The sequence below is a fragment of the Rhinopithecus roxellana genome, chromosome 19, assembly GCF_007565055.1.
Source record: "Rhinopithecus roxellana isolate Shanxi Qingling chromosome 19, ASM756505v1, whole genome shotgun sequence".
NCBI classification, from domain to species: domain Eukaryota; kingdom Metazoa; phylum Chordata; class Mammalia; order Primates; family Cercopithecidae; genus Rhinopithecus; species Rhinopithecus roxellana.
This window is the reverse complement of record NC_044567.1, coordinates 56,615,176-56,633,879: the sequence shown is the minus strand read 5'-3', so window position 1 is coordinate 56,633,879 and position 18,704 is coordinate 56,615,176. Positions and strand designations below refer to the sequence as shown.

Genomic DNA, 18,704 nt, shown 5'->3' with positions numbered 1-18,704 from the left:
AAGTCATAATCTTACCACTGTACTGCAGCCTGGGGGACAGCACGAGACCGTGTCTCAAAAAAGGAGAGGAGGGGAGGGGAGGGGAGGGAAAAAGATGAGGAACTACTCAAGATTAAAGGAGACCAAGACCAAAGAGATCTGACAACGAAATGCATGATTATTGGGTCCTGGACCAGAAAAAGGGAAATTAATGGGACAGTATTACCTTCTTGATTTTGTTAACTGTGGTTGTTATATAAGATGTTAACATTCTCTGAGGAGGGCATGTGAGAAGTTTTTGTCCTATTTTTGTAACTTTTTTGTAAGTCTAAATTATTTCAAAATGAGAGGTTGAATTATACTCGAAAACATATACATTAGAGATTAGGCTTTCTTCCAATACCCAGTGCCTGACACTGTAAAGCTTTGTGGGCTGACATATGTCAGGGCTCAATACACCCACACGGGAAGGGATCCCAATGTAGGGATCCACTGGGGACCTTATTAGGGGCAAACTCAGGCCCTGAGATTTATAGACACAATTAATGATAACATTCAAAAGATGTAAAAATATCCCCCTGATGGGTTTCTAGGGAGGGTCACAGGCATGCCACATCCATCTTTCAGCCCCGGAAGGAGCTGCGTGCTTCTAAGACCCAGTCATGACCAGAGGGGCAAGAAATGCAGGCAGAAAACAGCGAACGTTCCTCACTCACTTGTCTTGGGATTCGATATACACGTAGAGATGAGGCTCAAAACACTTGGAAACAATGCCATGAAATGGATTGTCTGGGGCTTTAGGCTTCTTTGGCTGTAAAAACAAAGAAAAATAAATCCTATACCTGAGTGATCTTTGCAAATGTTCAAGAACTTTTTTAAAAACATAACTTCAAAGTTCACTCCTAAGTCACAGATAAGAGAGTACTCAACGTAACCCAATATGACAGCTTCACGATTCACTCTGGCAGGTGAACAAAACACCAGCTTTGTTAGCATCACTCACTTGCTCTGGCCAGTGAAAGACATACTGTTACCTGGATAACATATGTATGTTGAATCTGGAAGCTAGTCATCATCTATCTGACTGGTGTTTTCCAGAATTTAAATCCTGGCTAATAACAGCACCTTGTATTTGTACAATGCTTCAGAATTTAAAAAGTGCTTCCACACAATCCAATTTTTGATAGCACTTTGATACTAATTAATATGTCACCTGCTCCTCACAATAATCCTTCATGTAGGTATCATTACTACTATTTTATACCTCAAGAAATGAGGACTCAGAGGTTCTCTAACCTGCCCCAAGACATATGTAGAAGTCTGCTTTTCTTAAACTAGAACTCTATTATACCATTATTTTCCTGCAATGGTTCCCAGAATTTTTTTAATTCCATCAGTAAGAAAATGTAAGAAAAAGAAGGATGGAAAACCAATAGAGGGTTGTTAACTTTATTTTGCTACTTTCTATTCTTACCACAAGTTCCTAAAAAAATAAATAAAGGGTTTTTTTTTTGTTTGTTTGCCTTTTAAGACAGAGTCTCCCTCTGTCAACCAGGCTAAAGTGCAGTGGTGCCATCTCAGCTCACTGCAATCTGCGCCTCCTGGACTCCAGGGATTCTTGTGTCTCAGCCTCCTAAGTAGCTGGGACTATAGGCATGCGCCACTACGCCAAGATAATTTTTGTATTTTAAGCAGAGGTGGGGTTTGGCCAGGCTGGTCACGAACTCCTGGCCTCAAGTGATCCACCCACCTCCGCCTCCCAAAGTGCTGGGCTTATAGGCATGAGGCGCGGCGCCCAGCCAGAAAATCGTATTTTATACCCTCAAATTTTATAAGAATAAAATGGCAGCATATAGGCAGTACGTTCTAAGAAAGGGCAGTTGGTAACCTTACATCAGATAGATAGAGAGAGAGACACACACACAGGCAGGCAGAGAGACTATACTGTCTTTATTTTGTTTGCTTTAGGCCACTGCAACACTATACCAGCACTGGTTTCCAGGCTGTTACTTGGAAGCCACTGATAAAGAAGTCATATGACAGGCAAGTATTTTAAAACTACAATTGCTACTTAATTCCTTTCCAAATATCTAAAAAAAAAAAAAAAAAAAAAAAAAAAAAAAAAAAAAAAAGATTTTCCTACATATTACTTCCTATTCCCAAAAAACGTGAATTCTGTCTATTGCCAAATGTCCACAAAATGACCCTGAGCCAAATACACCTTGCTGGGGTTGATACTAGAATATAATTTGTATGTAAATTGGCACCCACAACATACTTGTTAAATTGAACTACTCATATCTTATTTTTTTTTAAACTCACTTATTGAGGTATGATTGACATTTTAAAAGCCCTACATATTTAATGTATACATCTTGATGCATTTGAGGTAAAGTATACACCCATGAAGCCCTCACCACCATCAAGGCAGTAAGCGTATCCACCACCTCCCCAAGCTTCCTCCCACCCCTGTTGTTATTATCACTTGTGGTAATAATACTTGCCGGGCGTGGGAGCTCATGCCTGTAATCCCAGCACTTTGGGAGGCTAAGGCAGGCAAATCACAAGGTCAGGAGTTCAAGACCAGCATGGCCAATATGGTGAAACCCAGTCTCTACTAAAAAAATACAAAAATTAGCTGGGCGTGGTGGCGGGCGCCTATAGTACCAGCTACTTGGGAGGCTGAGGCAAAGGAATCGCTTGAACCTGGGAGCCGGAGGTGGCAGTGAGTTGAGATTGCACCACTGCACTCCAGCCTGGCAACAGAGTGAGACTCCATCTCAAAAAAAAAAAAAAAAAAAAAGAATACTTAACATAAGATCTACCCTCTCGAACTGCTTATATATTTTAATAAATACTGGAAGAGATAAGCCCCAATGACAGGCAGAAATGATAACTACTTATTTCTGGTCTTTTTTATTATTTTTTTTAAATAACACATTGCAATGGTTAAAAACATCTGTAAAAACTGATTTGTAAAAAATGATCACCAAAAATGAAATGTCAACTTTAGATAGACCCACTCAATCTCGTACTTAACCCTCTTCCCTTTTTACCTTCCAGGAGTTCCATATCTTTCATTTTTTGGCAAGGTTTCTAGAAACTCTGGTCCTTCCTAAGAATAAATACAATCTGCACTGTTTACTCTTATCATCTGGAAACCACTGCCATAGCCAGGCCTTGGACTGAGCCCACAGTAGGGCCTCGGGGACCACACAAGCCTGGCTGAGTGAGCTTGAATCTGCCGGATCTAGAATTCCACCTGAGTGCACAGATGTCCTGGGAGTTTTTCTGCACTTCCATTAGTTCAAGATGAAGGATCTAGGATGGAGGATGAGGATTGTGAGGGGTGTCCTCACTCGCCCTGTTTTTTCCAAGTCAGTATCTATCTTTCATTATTGATTCAATAAGATGATTTAAGTGAACAGAAAAATGTGATTTAATTTGTCTAACTCTATAGGACTAGATATCATGGATTTAGATTTGGAAAACATGGCTTCTACAAACATATCTTTTTATTAATTTAATAATAATGATAAGCATTACAGCTGTTCTTTTCATTGAATTTTTTTCTTCTTTTGAAGAAAATATTCACATTCTGCAGGATGACTTCTGGTAATTATACATGTGAATTTACATAATACAGAATGTTACCATTTAAAAAAATCAACATGTATCTTTTGCTTTTTTATTTTGAACATGTATATTTTGTATTCAGCTTTACTGACTTGCTAATTTATGTGTACTTTCCCAACTGCTGACAATATTTTATCGCTTTAAAATGGCTACATTATGAAATTCTTAAAAAGCCTGTAGATTATATAATATTACTGTATTGATGTTAAATTTTCCGATTTTGATCTATGGTAATATAAATGAATGTCTTTCTTCTGAAGAAATACCTACTAAAGTTCCTGTCCTTTGTAGGGACATGGATGCAGCTGGAAACCATCATTCTTAGCAAACTATTGCAAGAACAGAAAACCAAATACCGCATGTTCTCACTCATAGGTGGGAACTGAACAATAAGATCACCTGGACAGAGGAAGGGGATCATCACACACCGGGTCCTATTGTGGGGAGTGGGGGGAGGGATAGCATTAGGAGATATACCTAATGTAAATGATGAGTTAATGGAGGCAGCACACCAACATGGCACATGTATACATATGTAACAAACCTGCATGTTGTGCACATACACCCTAGAACTTAAAGTATAATAATAAAATAAAATAATTTTAAAAAATACCTACTAAAATATTTAGGGGTAAAGGACATTATGTCTACAACTTACAAATTGTTCTAAAGGTCAGGGGGGAGTGGGGGAAAAATGATAAAGTTATATAGGAAAATGTTAACAATTGCTGAATCCAGAAGAAAGATATTTAGGAGCTCCTTGTAACTTTTCTCTTAGTTTGACATTATTTAAAAAAGAAAAAAGTAAAGGATAACAATAAAAAACTTGGAAAATGGGTACCAACGGCCTGATGGAAACTTCCAGAGACCGCAGTGGAGCCATCTTAAGAATGGCACATCGTCAACACCGCACGGGCTGGGGGGCAACACTGTGTGGGAGGCAAACGCACTCCTGCCTTGGCGAAAAAGGGGTTTGGATCAATCTCCTGGTTTGATGATGCACTCTGGTGTCCCCCTGAAGGAAGATGAGAGATGGGAAGGGATCTGGATCAATTTCCTGGCTTCATGATGTACTCTAGCGCCCCCCTGCCAGAGGAAGCTGGCAGATGGGAAGAGGTGTGGATCAATTTCCTGGTTTCATGATACACTCTAGTGCTCCCCGGAGGAAGCTGGGAGATGGGAAGGGATCTGGATCAATTTCCTGGTTTCATGATGCACTCTAACGCCCCCCTGCCAGAGGAAGCTGGAAGATGGGAAGGGGTGTGGATCAATTTCCTGGTTTCATGATACACTCTAGTGCTCCCCGGAGGAAGCTGGGAGATGGGAAGGGATCTGGATCAATTTCCTGGTTTCATGATGTACTCTAGCGCCCCCCTGCCAGAGGAAGCTGGAAGATGGGAAGGGGTGTGGATCAATTTTCTGGTTTCATGATGCACTCTGTGCCCCCCGGAGGAAGCTGGAAGATGGGAAGGGGTGTGGATCAATTTTCTGGTTTCATGATGCACTCTGTGCCCTCCTGCCAGAGGAAGCTGGGAGATGGGAAGGGATCTGGATCAATTTCCTGGCTTCATGATGTACTATAGCACCCCCCTGCCAGAGGAAGCTGGAAGATGGGAAGGGGTGTGGATCAATTTTCTGGTTTCATGATGCACTCTGTGCCCCCCTGCCAGAGGAAGCTGGGAGATGGGAAGGGATCTGGATCAATTTCCTGGCTTCATGATGTACTATAGCACCCCCCTGCCAGAGGAAGCTGGAAGATGGGAAGGGGTGTGGATCAATTTTCTGGTTTCATGATGCACTCTAGTGCCCCCCGGAGGAAGCTGGGAGATGGGAAGGGATCTGGATCAATTTCCTGGTTTGATGATGGACTCGAGTATGTTAGTTATGCCCTGGAGGAAGCTGGGAGATCAGTACACTGTACCTCACTGGACTAGGTTTATAATTTATGAGCCCATAATTATTTCAAAATATAAAGTTTTTAAAAGTGGTTCAGAAGATGTGGGCCTGCATGTGAAGAAGTTTTAGAAATATCTTAATCAATTTATTTTGCTTATAGTTTCCTTTTTATGTATACACAAAAGTGATATATAATTGGAGATAAACTATGTTGGAATAAGTTTGAAGAACTCATCTGGTAAGTATAAAATACAGATTCTAACTGGGAAAAGAAACTGGCTATATAATTCCAACAAACTCATCTTGATCAGTCTGCCATAGGCCCTGCCCTTGATGAGGCCCCACAGGACACTCAGAAAGCTGCACGACCAGGCAGCGCAAGGGTTCCACCTCTATCAGTAGATGACGCTGCTCTGCCTGCCCTCCCCACCAACAGCACTCTTCCGCAGTGAGGAGGGACCCCTGACCTTGCCACCACAGCACCTAGGTCGTCCTCTTGCAGCATTTCTAGTGTGAGCTGAAGCAAGAGAGGAATAATAGGAGAGACTGCCTACAGTTTCCTTTTTTCTTACTTTTTCCCTGCAGGGCTGCCTCCTGCCTATGGCTGTGTGATGAACGTGCTCAGTTTAGATAATAGGTGCTGGAATTTTGGCTAACTGGCGTCTCCCTTTGCACCACGCAGCTCCCCAGAGGGTTGATTCTCAGCTTAAACACTACACAAAGTCATTTAGCAGCAGCGTTTGGGCCAGGTTCTGAGTGTGTGAATTCTGCCCAAAAGCTGCACATGTTTAAGCTATTTCCTCCTGGAGTTTGGTGAAATAATAAAAGGTTACTGTTGCCACAGTGAGGAGGTCTGCAGCTGGTCCCATTTCCTTTTATTACTACCCAACGTAAACAGATTAAATCACACTGCTTGGGTCACCAGAAGGGGCATTCCTTATTTCTTCTCCTTTCTGTTATACCTTCAGTGTCCCTCAGGCCCCTTTCAGATGTCAATCTTTATCATTGGGAATATCTTGGCAACTGATTGCTCGGGCCCTCTTGTAAACTAAGTACCTTTTTTCATGTTCCCTCTCTCTTCTCAGCAGCCAGGCGTAAACTGCAGTAGTGAGCAGGCTGTGACCCTTACCTTGAGAGCCACATGGCTACTGACTGCAGCCATGGAATAAGTTAGGTCACCCACGGAGCCAGCAGGGACCTTCCCTCCAACCACCTCGGGCTGATTTCACCACTAACATCTGGTGGGGTCCCTCCCCAACCCCAAGGGCTCTGCTCTTGTTGTGTACCCCACTCCGGGAAGAGGGAGACCCTGGGGCACCCACCTAATCAGCCACCAGCAAGGCCAGGGCCGGTGAGGCAGCAGGAGGTCAGGGATGGCATAGGTGGAGGCATTAGTCACTGGCACTGGCATGTAAGTTTTATGACTAATGAGTAATAGCCCATGAAATGGCAGGTAGATCAGCTAGATCAGGGGGTTTAGTTGTTTCTTTTGAGATGGAGTCTCGCTCTGTCACCCAGGCTGGAGTGTAATGGTGTGATCTTGGTTCACTGCAAACTCTGCCTCCCGGGTTCAAACGATTCTCCTGCCTCAGCCTCCCGAGTAGCTGGGATTACAGGCGCACACCACCACGCCCAGCTAACTTTGTATTTTTAGTAGAGACAGGGTTTCACCATGTTGGTCAGGCTGGTCTTGAACTCCTGGCCTCAGCTGACTGGCCTGCCTAAGCCTCCCAAAGTTCTGGGATTATAGGTGTGAGCCACCGTGCCCGGCCATTTTTTTTTTTTTTTAAATGACATAAAATCCCTGGTTCAAAAAAATGTTTTATCTGAAAGCCCACGATACAAAATGACTTGCAATAAAACTGCTCTGATCGCAGGATCTAGGTCCCTGGCCGCCTCCTAACTTCCACAGTGACATCTGACGGGGCACCAAGGAACACAGTTTGAAAACCATTAGCTCTCACTGAAGACAAACTGGGGAAGTCTAAAGAGAGAGAATAACCTACCTAAGGTCACATGGTCGGTCAGCTAATGGCTGACAAGAGTCCGACATTTTCCCAGCACATGACTCTGCTTTACCCCACGAATTAGTCAGGAGTCAATGTTCTGTGTTCTTAGAATGAGCAGCTCTTGGTCCTTACAACAGTAACTTCAAGCTTCCATATGAGGAAAAAGTTCCAAGAAAAAGGAAAATTATATTTTACCTGGCAAAACTGATTGTGTAGGGAATGAGGCCTCTCTATCTTAATCCAATTTAATGACATCCAGAGACGACTAGCGAAAGGAATAACTTTTCCTGGCAACACTAGAAGCATCAGAGTGTTTAACTGCACAATTTTGGACATGACCATGGCAGCCACTAGCACTGGTGAGACAACAGGGCTCTGCAAACGGCTCTCCCGCACAAAACATGCTCACAGGGCACAAGTGGCCCTGTGTGGATGGAGGACACACCAGAAGAACGGGCTCTACACCCAGAGCCTTCTTTCCACCCTAGTCCCTGCTCCCAAAATGCAATTGAGAACTGCATCTAATTAGTTACAAGAAACTGTTCGTTTTCTCCCATGCCAGTCAATACTATGATGGCTTTAAATCAACTGCATCTAATCCTATATATACATCTCCGGGATGGAGCCTCCTCAAGATGTCCCATCAGTTTTGTTCATTTACTTCTATTCCTGAGATCAGTTCTATGTCCTCTACTCCAACGAGACATGAGTCTATCAACTAAATGGCACTGGGAAAAAGGAATTCTAGTTTCTGACATTGAGACCTGGCTTCCAGTTTAAGCTCCTCCACTTCCAAGCTATGCAACCCTGGGCCAACCACTTAACCTCTCTGAGCTGCAGTTTCGTCATCCATAAAGCGAGAGGCAGGAATTGTGAAGATGACATAAAGCATGTGAAAGAATTTAAAACTGCAAAGGACTATAAAAGTGTGAGTATCCATTCCATTACATCATTTAATCAAGGGACCAGACACAGTTGATTGTGTCATTTCAGAACTGCTCCTGGGAGCTCTGCTCTCTGGGCTCCTGCCCTCACGGTGCTGGGAATGAATGAAAGCAGGGCTGGCTGCAAAGTGCATGGCTGCAGGTTTCCCAGAGCTGGTCCTCCCAGCCAGCCTCTTTTTTGGTGGTGTCTGGAGCAAAACAATACCATACAATAATCCTCCAGCAGTCAAGTGTAGAAAATTAAAAAGAGGGATCACTAATCTAGAAGGGAAAAGTTCTGATTTATTGCTCTAACCTCCCTTGTCATAACATGGCAGTTAACCAAAAACACCATTCTGTAGGATGAAAGGAGAGGAAATTTAGACTTGGACAGAAAAATCCAAAGGAAATTAAAGTGTTAGTGTGCTCTGAAAAGCAACTCTCCAAATATGCCACTGGCCACCGTGATATTTCCAGGCCTCCCCAGTGGCTTCCAGACCTAAAGTGATCAGCTCACTGCGTGGAGGCCTCTCCTAGCCGAGGGTGCTGTGGGCTTCCCGGGGGTTGTTCAGCCTCTCACATCATCACTGTGCCAGACGACAGTCAAACCGAAAACTGAGCTGACAAGTTCAGGAGATGCTGAATAAGGCAGAGGAGAACTCTTCTGGCCCCACCAGTGGCTAATGAAGCCTGTGTGTGTCCTGGCGGCGGGGCTCTGCAGGAGCAGAGATGTGGGGCAGGGAAGTCTGCCCTTTCGTGGAATTTTCTAAATGCACTTTCAGATAAAGGCCTTCTGTAAAGACCACAACAGCTGTCAACTCTGAATGTGGCCAATACTCAAAGGATCGTACCTGGAGCAAGCGGACCCATTTTCAGAAACGCACATTAGGTGGTTACCCGTGGTGACGCAAACCAGACTTACTTGATCTAAATCTCCTTTCTCCGTTGCCAGTTCCTCCATCTCTGGTGTTGGCTCATCTTCCAGGAAGGGATTGGTAGATGGGGGTGGAGACTCAAGCTTTTTCTGTTAGGTAGATACGAGAAAGAGAGGTGTTTTCTGAGCATGTTCAATAGCTTTCCCCATTGATCTGCTTTTTCCAGGTGTCTCCAACAGCTAAGTCATGCACTCTGATCCGATAAAGAGCTGAGGCAACCCAGACCACATTCTTACCTCCAGGCTTTCACACTGCTTTCCCGTCTTCCTGGAACCTCCCTGACCACCCTGCCCCAACTCGAATCTGGCTAAAACGCTCACACATCCTCAGTCCTCACACTGGAACGCCATTCTGCTGGGAAGTCTTTCCCATCTGTCAGGTTTGGGTCAGATGTCCCTGACACGTGTTCCCAAACCATGCTACATGTCCCCTACCCAGGCATTTATTAAAATACGGCAATTGCCCATTATTTGTCTTTTCCCTTCTGGCCTCCATGATGCCAGAGATTATGTCTGTCTTGTTCCCCATCCTATCTCAGTGCCTGGCATGCAGCAGGTCCTCAGTAAATAGAAATGAATCAAAGTGCCAGATGGATTTCAATGCAAGAACAAACTACAAAGCTAATCTCATGTGTTCCACATTAACAGACGTCTCTTCCCAAATAAGCCCCATTACAACCACCACAACAGAAATGTCCTTGAGAAAATCGACTTCCCAGCTTCCAAATATGACCACTATTTCAAAATACATCACTGAGTAGGAGCCATGGGCCAGCGGGAAGGCTGCAGGCAGGAGGCATGGTAGCTTAGCTCCAACCGTGCGGCACTAGCCCTATCACCCAGCTTCCCTGAGCCTCAGTAACTTCGTCTGCAGAATGAGGGTGCAACGACAGGACTATCTGGAGGATCAAATGGGAAACCCAGAGGCGGTACAGGGTACATACAAGGGTCGCTGACGACGTTAATTCCAGTACAACTACAGAATCAAGGCAGCTCTCTGGAATTCCTTTACAGTTTTCACCTTGAGATGTTGTTTATGCCTGGGAGCTGAAGGCTTTAGCAGAAAGGAGGCCAAATGGACAAACAGAAAAGAGGGACTGCTTGGTGCTGGGGATGAGGGAATGGGGCAAGGCATGGCTCTCTGGAGACGAGAATTTAATGGAGAGAGAGTTTTGAAATGTACTTGATATTTTAGCCAACACCAGTGGGTCGACCTGAATTAATCCCTAAGCCAAAAGGGACAGCAGATGGACTAGAGCGTGAATAACTTTGCCAAGTGCCATGACACCATCTGAAGATATTACAAACAAAAAGTAAAACCAAAACTTACACAAAGGCTGGGCGCGGTGGCTCATGCCGGTAATCCCAGCACTTTGGGAGGCCGAGGCGGGCGGATCACTTGAGGTCAGGAGATCGAGACTAGCCTGGCCAACATGGTGAAAGCCTGTCTCTACTAAAAATACCAAAATTAGCAGCATGGTGGCGGGTGCCTTAATCCCAGCTACTCAGGAGGCTGAGGCACAAGAATCGCTTGAACCCAGGCCAAGTGGACGTTGCAGTGAGCTGAGATGGCACCACTGCACTCCAGCCTGGGTGACAGAGCAAGACTCTGTCTCAAAAATAAATTAATTAATTAATTAAATAAAATAAAATAAATACCTTGCACAAAAACACTACACCTGCGTCTGGTTTTCGGTTGAAGACAACTCTGCTTACAGCCATTTAAACTGCTTATTTGTTGGCCAAAACACTTGGATGCAATTGAGGTGGACAGATACAGCCTCGGTGCCTGACAAAGCCTTGTGGTGACGGCATTAGCTCAAGGTAATCAGTAGTAAGATGATGATTTTTGTGGTATCTTGGTGAGAAACAATATGGTCTAACACCCAAGCAAGTATTTCACATCTGCACACTCCAAACTTTGGCTTCTTTACCTAACATGAGAGAAAAAAATCCTTACAAACTTACAGCTTTTTTAGAATGCAATATTTCCAAGCTTAAATTGTCTTCTTAAGGGCTGCTGATATTTTAGAGACAGACAGGAATAGTAAGAAAGGGAATCTACCAAGCTTTATCTTCAACAACCGTAAAAAAATTAAATTAGGTAATAGCATTAGATTCCTGATTCCACTGGCTTAACAGTGGGCTCCAGGCCGGGCGCGGTGGCTCAAGCCTGTAATCCCAGCACTTTGGGAGGCCGAAACGGGCGGATCACGAGGTCAGGAGATCGAGACCATCCTGGCTAACACGGTGAAACCCCGTCTCTACTAAAAAAATACAAAAAACTAGCCGGGCGTGGTGGCGGGCGCCTGTAGTCCCAGCTACTTGGGAGGCTGAGGCAGGAGAATGGCGTGAACCCGGGAGGCGGAGCTTGCAGTGAGCTGAGATCCGGCCACTGCACTCCAGCCTGGGTGACAGAGCGAGACTCCGTCTCAAAAAAAAAAAAAAAAAAAACAACAGTGGGCTCTGGGATGATGCTGTTGAGCTGAGTCACTATGATTCCAAGTCTTTTGGTCCTTTGTAGATGTGAAAAGCTAGTCAGCTAACTGAAGTTAAAAGTTTTGCTCAAAATCATTCAGTGACAGACAAAGAATCTGAGTTTTTGAACTAAATGCCCCTCATCTATTGCTAAGTCTATTGGGTTGATAACAGCACCTCACAATTACATAAAGGTGGGCCTCATTTTTAAAATGTAAGGTGTGACTGGAAATCACGGCAAACAGCAGATGTCAGTGAGGTGGACTGAGGATGTTCCTGGGCTCTACTCTCGCTGGCATAAAGCATCAAGAAAACAGAGAAGGTAGGAAGAAGTCACAGGCAGCACTGAAGAAGCAGGCACCATCTGAGGCAGGGTGAGCGCGGGCCACTCGCTCAGTGTCACCATCTGGGGTAGGGTGAGTGTGGGCCAACCTCAGCCTCCCAAACAGCTGGGACTACAGGTGCGCATCACCACACCCAACTAATTTTTGTGTTTTTTGTAGAGATGGGGTTTTGCCATGTTGCCCGGGGTGGTCTCAAACTCCTGACCTGAAGCAATCCATCTGTCTCAGCCTCCCAAAGTGCTGGAATTACAGACGTGAGCCACCGTGCCTGGCTTCTATTAACATTCTGATGAAATGAGGGGAGTTGTGGATACCAAGGAGCTCCTAGCTCACTCATATGTGGCACATACATTCCACATGTGGACCACGTTAGTACAGGAAAAGTGATTCATTCCTCCCCTCATCCACTGAACAAAGGGATATGCTGGGCCCTAGGAGTAGAGCAGTGAGAAAGACAGGCCAGCCTCAGCCCTCACGGAGATTACAGTCTGCTGGGGGAGACAGCCTTCAATCCAACAGTCACACAAACAGTGAGAAGGGCCATGAAGGAAAAGCGGTCATCATGGAAACGTGCAACAGAGGGCCACAGGAGACTTCCCTAAAGAAAGGATGTCTGAGCCAGAGCTGAAGGATGTCTCAGAGTTAAATATGTGAGGGGTGGCGGGCGGAGGGAACATGTGTCTGCCACTCACTCAACAGTGATGTACTGGGCATCTGCTCTGCTCCAGGCACTCTCGGGCGCACCAGGGATGCAAGTGAGGAAGACGGATTAGAGAGGTGGCGCTGCAGTGGTGAGAAGAAAACTCAGGGAGTGGGATAAGCTGGGGATGAGGGTGGGAAAGTGCTTCTACACAGGGTTGTCAGAAAAGGTCTCTGAGGAGACGACGGCTGAGCTGAGTAAGAAGGAACTGCTCAGGCAAAACCCAAGGAAGGGTGTTCTCAGCAGGGAGACCTGGTGGAGATGCTGGAAAGCACTTGGTGAGTCTGAGGGACAGTAAGGAAGATGGGGGCCTGGGGTAAGAGGGGTGGCAGGAGCCCCGTCACGCAGCCTTTTGTGGGCCATGGTAAGGGTCGGTTTTCTTCTCACTGCAATTGGGCAGTCGCTGGTGGTTTTCAAGAGGGAAGTGATATGATCTAATTTGGATTTTAAAAATAGTCCACTGCTGTGGGGGAATGGATTATAATGACAGCAGGAAACCCAATTTAAGAGGCTGCTACAGTGTTCTGGGAAGGGCTGATGGGGAACCGGACTAAGGTGGTGATGGAGGAGAGAAAAAAGCGTCCGTCGGATTTGGGGCATAGTTAGGAGGCAGAGCCAGGAAGCTTTGCTGAGAGTGAGAATGAGGGTGAAGGAACGGAAGGAGTGAAGGGACACCCACTTTCTGGTCTAAGCAACTGCACAGCTGATAGTGCCTTAACTGAGACGGGGCACCCTCGTGTAGTGGCAAGGCACAGGTTCCACCACCATGGGGTATGCTATTTAACTTCTAGCCTCAGTTCTCCTACCTGCAATGTGAAGGGACAGGAATACCCACCTCGTACGGCTGCCACGAGGATGGGATGAGGCGTGCGCGGCAGGAGTGAGCGCCACAGTCACGTGCCACACCATCATGTTTCCACCCATGACGGGCCACGGTACGAAGGCGGTTCCACTAGATTATACTGGAGTCAGACGATGGGGTAGGCCGGGGTCCGCAAACCCCGGACCACCAGTCCATGGCCCATAAGGAAACCGAGCCACACATCACGAGGTGAGCAGTAGTGAGCGAGCATGACCGCCTGAGCTCCGCCTCCTGTCAGGTCTCAGGCAAACCCTGTTCTGAGCCGCTCATTTGAGGGGTCTAGGTTGTGCACTCCTTATGAGAATCCAATGCCTGATGATCTGAGGTAGAACAGTTTCATCTCGAAACCATCCCCCGACCCCCCTCCCCTGAACGCCCACCCCCCAGCCCCACCTGTGGAAAAACTGTCTTCCACAAAACCAGTCCCTGGTGCCAAAAAGGTTGCGGGCAGCTGGAGTAGGTTATAGCAGGCACACTCTATGAGGTTTGCACAGTGATGAAACTAACGATGCATTTCTCAGAACATATTCCTGCCGTTAAGCAATGCGTGACTGAATATACATGGCAGCTTAACATGCTGTTGGCACGCAGGGCGAGGCTCAGCAAGGGGGAGCTTTCAGCGATGGTTAACAGGGTGAGCTAGGACATGAGGCACAACTGTTGTGCTTCTCTCAATACAGCAGCTCACAGAAGGGACAGACGTGGGCATGCAGGGTTAAAAGTCTTGTCAAAAGAATTTCTATTAACTGTAAGTAGAACCTTGTCCCAACTATTTTGTCTCTTTGAGATCTCTCTAAGAAATGAAACCAAAGGGCCCATCAACTTGGCACTTTCTAAGTGGAAAGGCACACCGAGCTGCTCCTTTCTTCCCCCGTCTACAACCACGCACGTACTGCCCACTTCCCTGTTGATGAAAGCCCCAAAACCCTAAGGTGTGGACATGCATTCCCGAGGTTCCAGGGCCACATGACTGCTCGGATTAACTTGCTAAGAGGAAAGACAAGTCCTTGCAGGGAGCGATCACTGCGTAACGCAGCCGTCTGTGCTGAGAGCCATACAGATCACGCTTCTCAGGCTCGCTCTGCAGCGGTCACAGGCCACAGAGAATTACAACTTGGGGTTTCGATTGTCAGTAACTCAATGACATATTTCACGAACTCTGAGGCTGCTAAATAAAACCAAAAATTTTCCAAGATGTGAATGACTTTCCAATTTTGAAAGAATTCATTCTTTTTGCTATGATGACAGTTGATTTCAAGCCGATACAGGAAAACAAAATTCTTCATATAGCAAGTTAATTCCTACTGATTAAATCACAGGGGATTCCCAGCACCTTCAAAACAGTTCAGGCTCCAGGACAGTCAGGCCGTCTAATTCACTGTCAGGAAGGGAAAGTCTGGCTTCAGTCAGCTGTACACCCGTATCTCATCTGCCTACACAAATCCCTGTGTGAGGCCCTAGATGGACACGTCAAATTATCAAACAAGGAACTCTGAAATTTAAGACTCTCTTCCTTTCCCTAGGGCAGAAAGCTTTCACTTGTGAGATGAAAGTTCCTCAATTTCTGCATTTCTCATTCCATAAATGCTTTACTCCAGCCCAATTCCTAATTTGTCCTTAAAGAGACAACTGGGGGGCTTCGGTTGACAGTCAAGATTGCAAGCCCAGGGGTACACACACCTGGTGTCCACCATTTCTGGGGCCACGCTCTTGCTACTGCCATGTTCACTTCTTACATTGTGACAGTTATGTGCAGATTTCTTTCTCCTACTAGATCCTAAGTGCTTTCCCGATTCAATTTCTCATCTTTTCCAAAGCCCTGTACAAAGAGGGAGCTTGAAAAATATCTGTGGGCAAACTGATAAGATGAAAGGCCCTCAGCCGGGAGCAGTGGCTCACGCCTGTAATCCCAGCACTTTGGGAGGCCGAGGTGGGTGGATCACCTGAGGTCGGGAGTTCGAGACCAGCCTGACCAACATGGAGAAACCCCATCTCTACTAAACATACAAAATCAGCCGGGCGTGGTGGCACATGCCTATAATCCCAGCTATTACGGAGGCTGAGGCAGGAGAATTGTTTGAACCTGGGAGGCAGAGGTTGCGGTGAGCCGAGATCATGCCATTGCACTCCAGCCTAGGCAACAAGAGTGAAACTCCGTCTCAAAAAAAAAAAAAAAAAAGATGAAAGGCCCTCAATACAATGCTCTTCAGATCTTCAGAAACATGGACAACACTTTCTATTTTCTGTAAACAAAACAAAAAGCCTGTGTATATGTGTGCGAGCATGCTTGCAGAAGAGTCAAAAATACACCCCAAAGTATTAAACAGTGTGGATACCTCTAGAGGGAGGGATATACAGTAGTTAAGAAGAGATGTTTATTTAAAATTTGTTTTCTATTTGAGTTTTTAATAGGCATGTATAGCTCCTTTTTCTTTTTCTTTTTTTGAGACACAGCCTCACTCTTCCACCCAGGATGAAGTGCAGTGGTGCAGTCACAGTTCACTGCAGTCTGGAACTCCTGGACTGAGGTGACTCTTGCACCTCAGCCTCCCGATAGCTGAGAATGCAGGTGCACACCACCATGCCCTGCTCATTAAAATTTTTTTTTGTAGAGACAGGGTCTTCGTGGCCCAGGCTGGTCTCAAACTCCTGGCCGTAAGAGATCCACCCGCCTCGGCCTCCCAAAGCACTGGGATTTTAGGCATGAACCGTTAGGCCTGGCCCACTGCTCAATTTTTTTATTTTTTTGTAGACAGAATATTTATCTGAAGAGAAAAGATGATTTATAACTAAACTCATATACTATTTTCTAAAGCCCTTACTTCTAAATTGTGATAAAATTCAACATTTTTTTTTTTTTTTTTTTTGAGACGGAGTCTCGCTCTGTCGCCCGGGCTGGAGTGCAGTGGCCGGATCTCAGCTCACTGCAAGCTCTGCCTCCTGGGTTTACGCCATTCTCCTGCCTCAGCCTCCGCAGTAGCTGGGACTACAGGTGCCCGCCACCTCGCCCGGCTAGTTTTTTGTATTTTTTTTTTTTTTTTTTTTTTGAGACGGAGTCTCACTCTGTCACCCAGGCTGGAGTGCAGTGGCCGGATCTCAGCTCACTGCAAGCTCTGCCTCCAGGGTTCACGCCATTCTCCTGCCTCAGCCTCCCGAGTAGCTGGGACTACAGGCGCCGCCACCTCGCCCGGCTAGTTTTTTGTATTTTTTAGTAGAGACGGGGTTTCACCGTGTTAGCCAGGATGGTCTCGATCTCCTGACCTCGTGATCCGCCCGTCTCGGCCTCCCAAAGTGCTGGGATGACAGGCTTGAGCCACCGCGCCCGGCCAGAATTCAACACTTTAAAGTGATTTACTATTCAGTGGTTTTTCGACATTCACAAGGTTGTTGCAACCATCACCACCAATTCCAGAACATTTTTCACCCCAAAAGCAGCCCCTACCTGTTGCTGGGAAGCTGTTACTTCCCAGTCTTCCCCTCCCAGCCCCACCCGCCTCTATGGATTTGCCTCTTTGGATATTTCATGTGGATGGAATCATATAATGTGTGACGTCTGTGTCTGGTTTCTTTCACTCTGCACGGTACGTTCAAGGTTCACCCAGCTTAGGGCACACATCAGCACTTCATTCCTTTTATGACTGAATAATATTCCACTGTACGAAGAGACCACGTTTTGGTGATTCCTTGTCTGTTGATGTTTCTACCTTTTGGCTGTTGGGAATAGTGCCGCTATGAACATTTGTGTAGGACGTACGAACATATGTTTTTAATTCCCTTGGGCATATACTTAGAAACAGAAATGTGTAATTAAAAATAAAAGAATTCGGATTGCTTTGCTTTTTCTATTTGGCAGAGCTACCCCTTCATATTAGGCATGGCACATTAACACTGTGAGATGCACTGAAACAAGGAGGGACTACTGCTTCTCGATCTTAATTACATTTGGAAGAACAGAAAGGAAGATGAACAGAAAGAAGTTTATTTTTTTATTTTATTTTATTTTTTTTGAGACGGAGTCTCGCTCTGTCACCTAGGCTGGAGTGCAGTGGCCGGATCTCAGCTCACTGCAAGCTCCGCCTCCCGGGTTTACGCCATTCTCCTGCCTCAGCCTCCAGAGTAGCTGGGACTACAAGCGCCCGCCACCTCGCCCGGCTAGTTTTTTGTATTTTTTAGTAGAGACGGCATTTCACCGTGTTAGCCAGGATGGTCTCGATCTCCTGACCTCGTGATCCGCCCGTCTCGGCCTCCCAAAGTGCTGGGATTACAGGCCTGAGCCACCGCGCCCGGCCCAGAAAGAAGTTTAAAGCAGAGACCGAAACTTGAAAATGCTCACAACTTGACCGGATAATTCCACTAGTGTCGTAAGAAAATAATCTCACTCCTTTTGGTAAGAGACAGCGAAGAGGAGAGAAGAGAGAAGAGAAAAGACGAAAAAAAAAATCTCAAAAGTATATAAAATTAGTAGACAAAAATATTCATATAGCCCTATTTGTAAAAGTAAGAAAAAACTAAGGGTCCTTTGAGAAAAGAATAATTAGGGGAAATCACTGAGTATCTACAGAATACACTCTTTCTGTAGTTGAGAAAGAACTTAAGCTGTGACATATGAAGCATATTTTCATATGTATGTGTGAATTAACACAGAAATTAACTCAAAATAGATCAAAGATATAACTCAAAATGGATGCAAGATATAAATGTAGCAGCTGAAACTATAAAACTCTTAGGAGGAAACCTAGGTAAGTCTTTGTAGCCTTGGATTATGTAATAGTTTCTTGGATATGACACTAAAACACAAGCAAGAACAAAAAGATAATTAACCTTCATCAAAACTGAAATCCTGTGAAATGACTATCTAGAGAGTGAAAACAACCCACAGATGGGAGAAAGCATTTGTAAATCATATGTCTGATATATGACAGAATATATAAAGAAGTTAGAAA

At 45.4% G+C, this 18,704-nt stretch overlaps 1 protein-coding gene across 3 annotated transcripts in view; it reads right to left on the bottom strand.

The window, feature by feature from the left end:
- The window catches only part of VPS53 (VPS53 subunit of GARP complex), a 168,820-nt gene that overhangs the window by 62,727 nt on the left and 87,389 nt on the right, over positions 1–18,704 (bottom strand). For all 3 annotated transcript variants that reach the window (XM_010373479.2, XM_030924066.1, XM_030924067.1), the window contains 2 exons: positions 9,366–9,467; positions 696–790 (listed from right to left, as the gene is read on the bottom strand). In XM_010373479.2, coding sequence (XP_010371781.2) covers positions 696–790; positions 9,366–9,467 — 197 coding nt within the window. The remainder of the gene's footprint in view (positions 1–695; positions 791–9,365; positions 9,468–18,704) is intronic.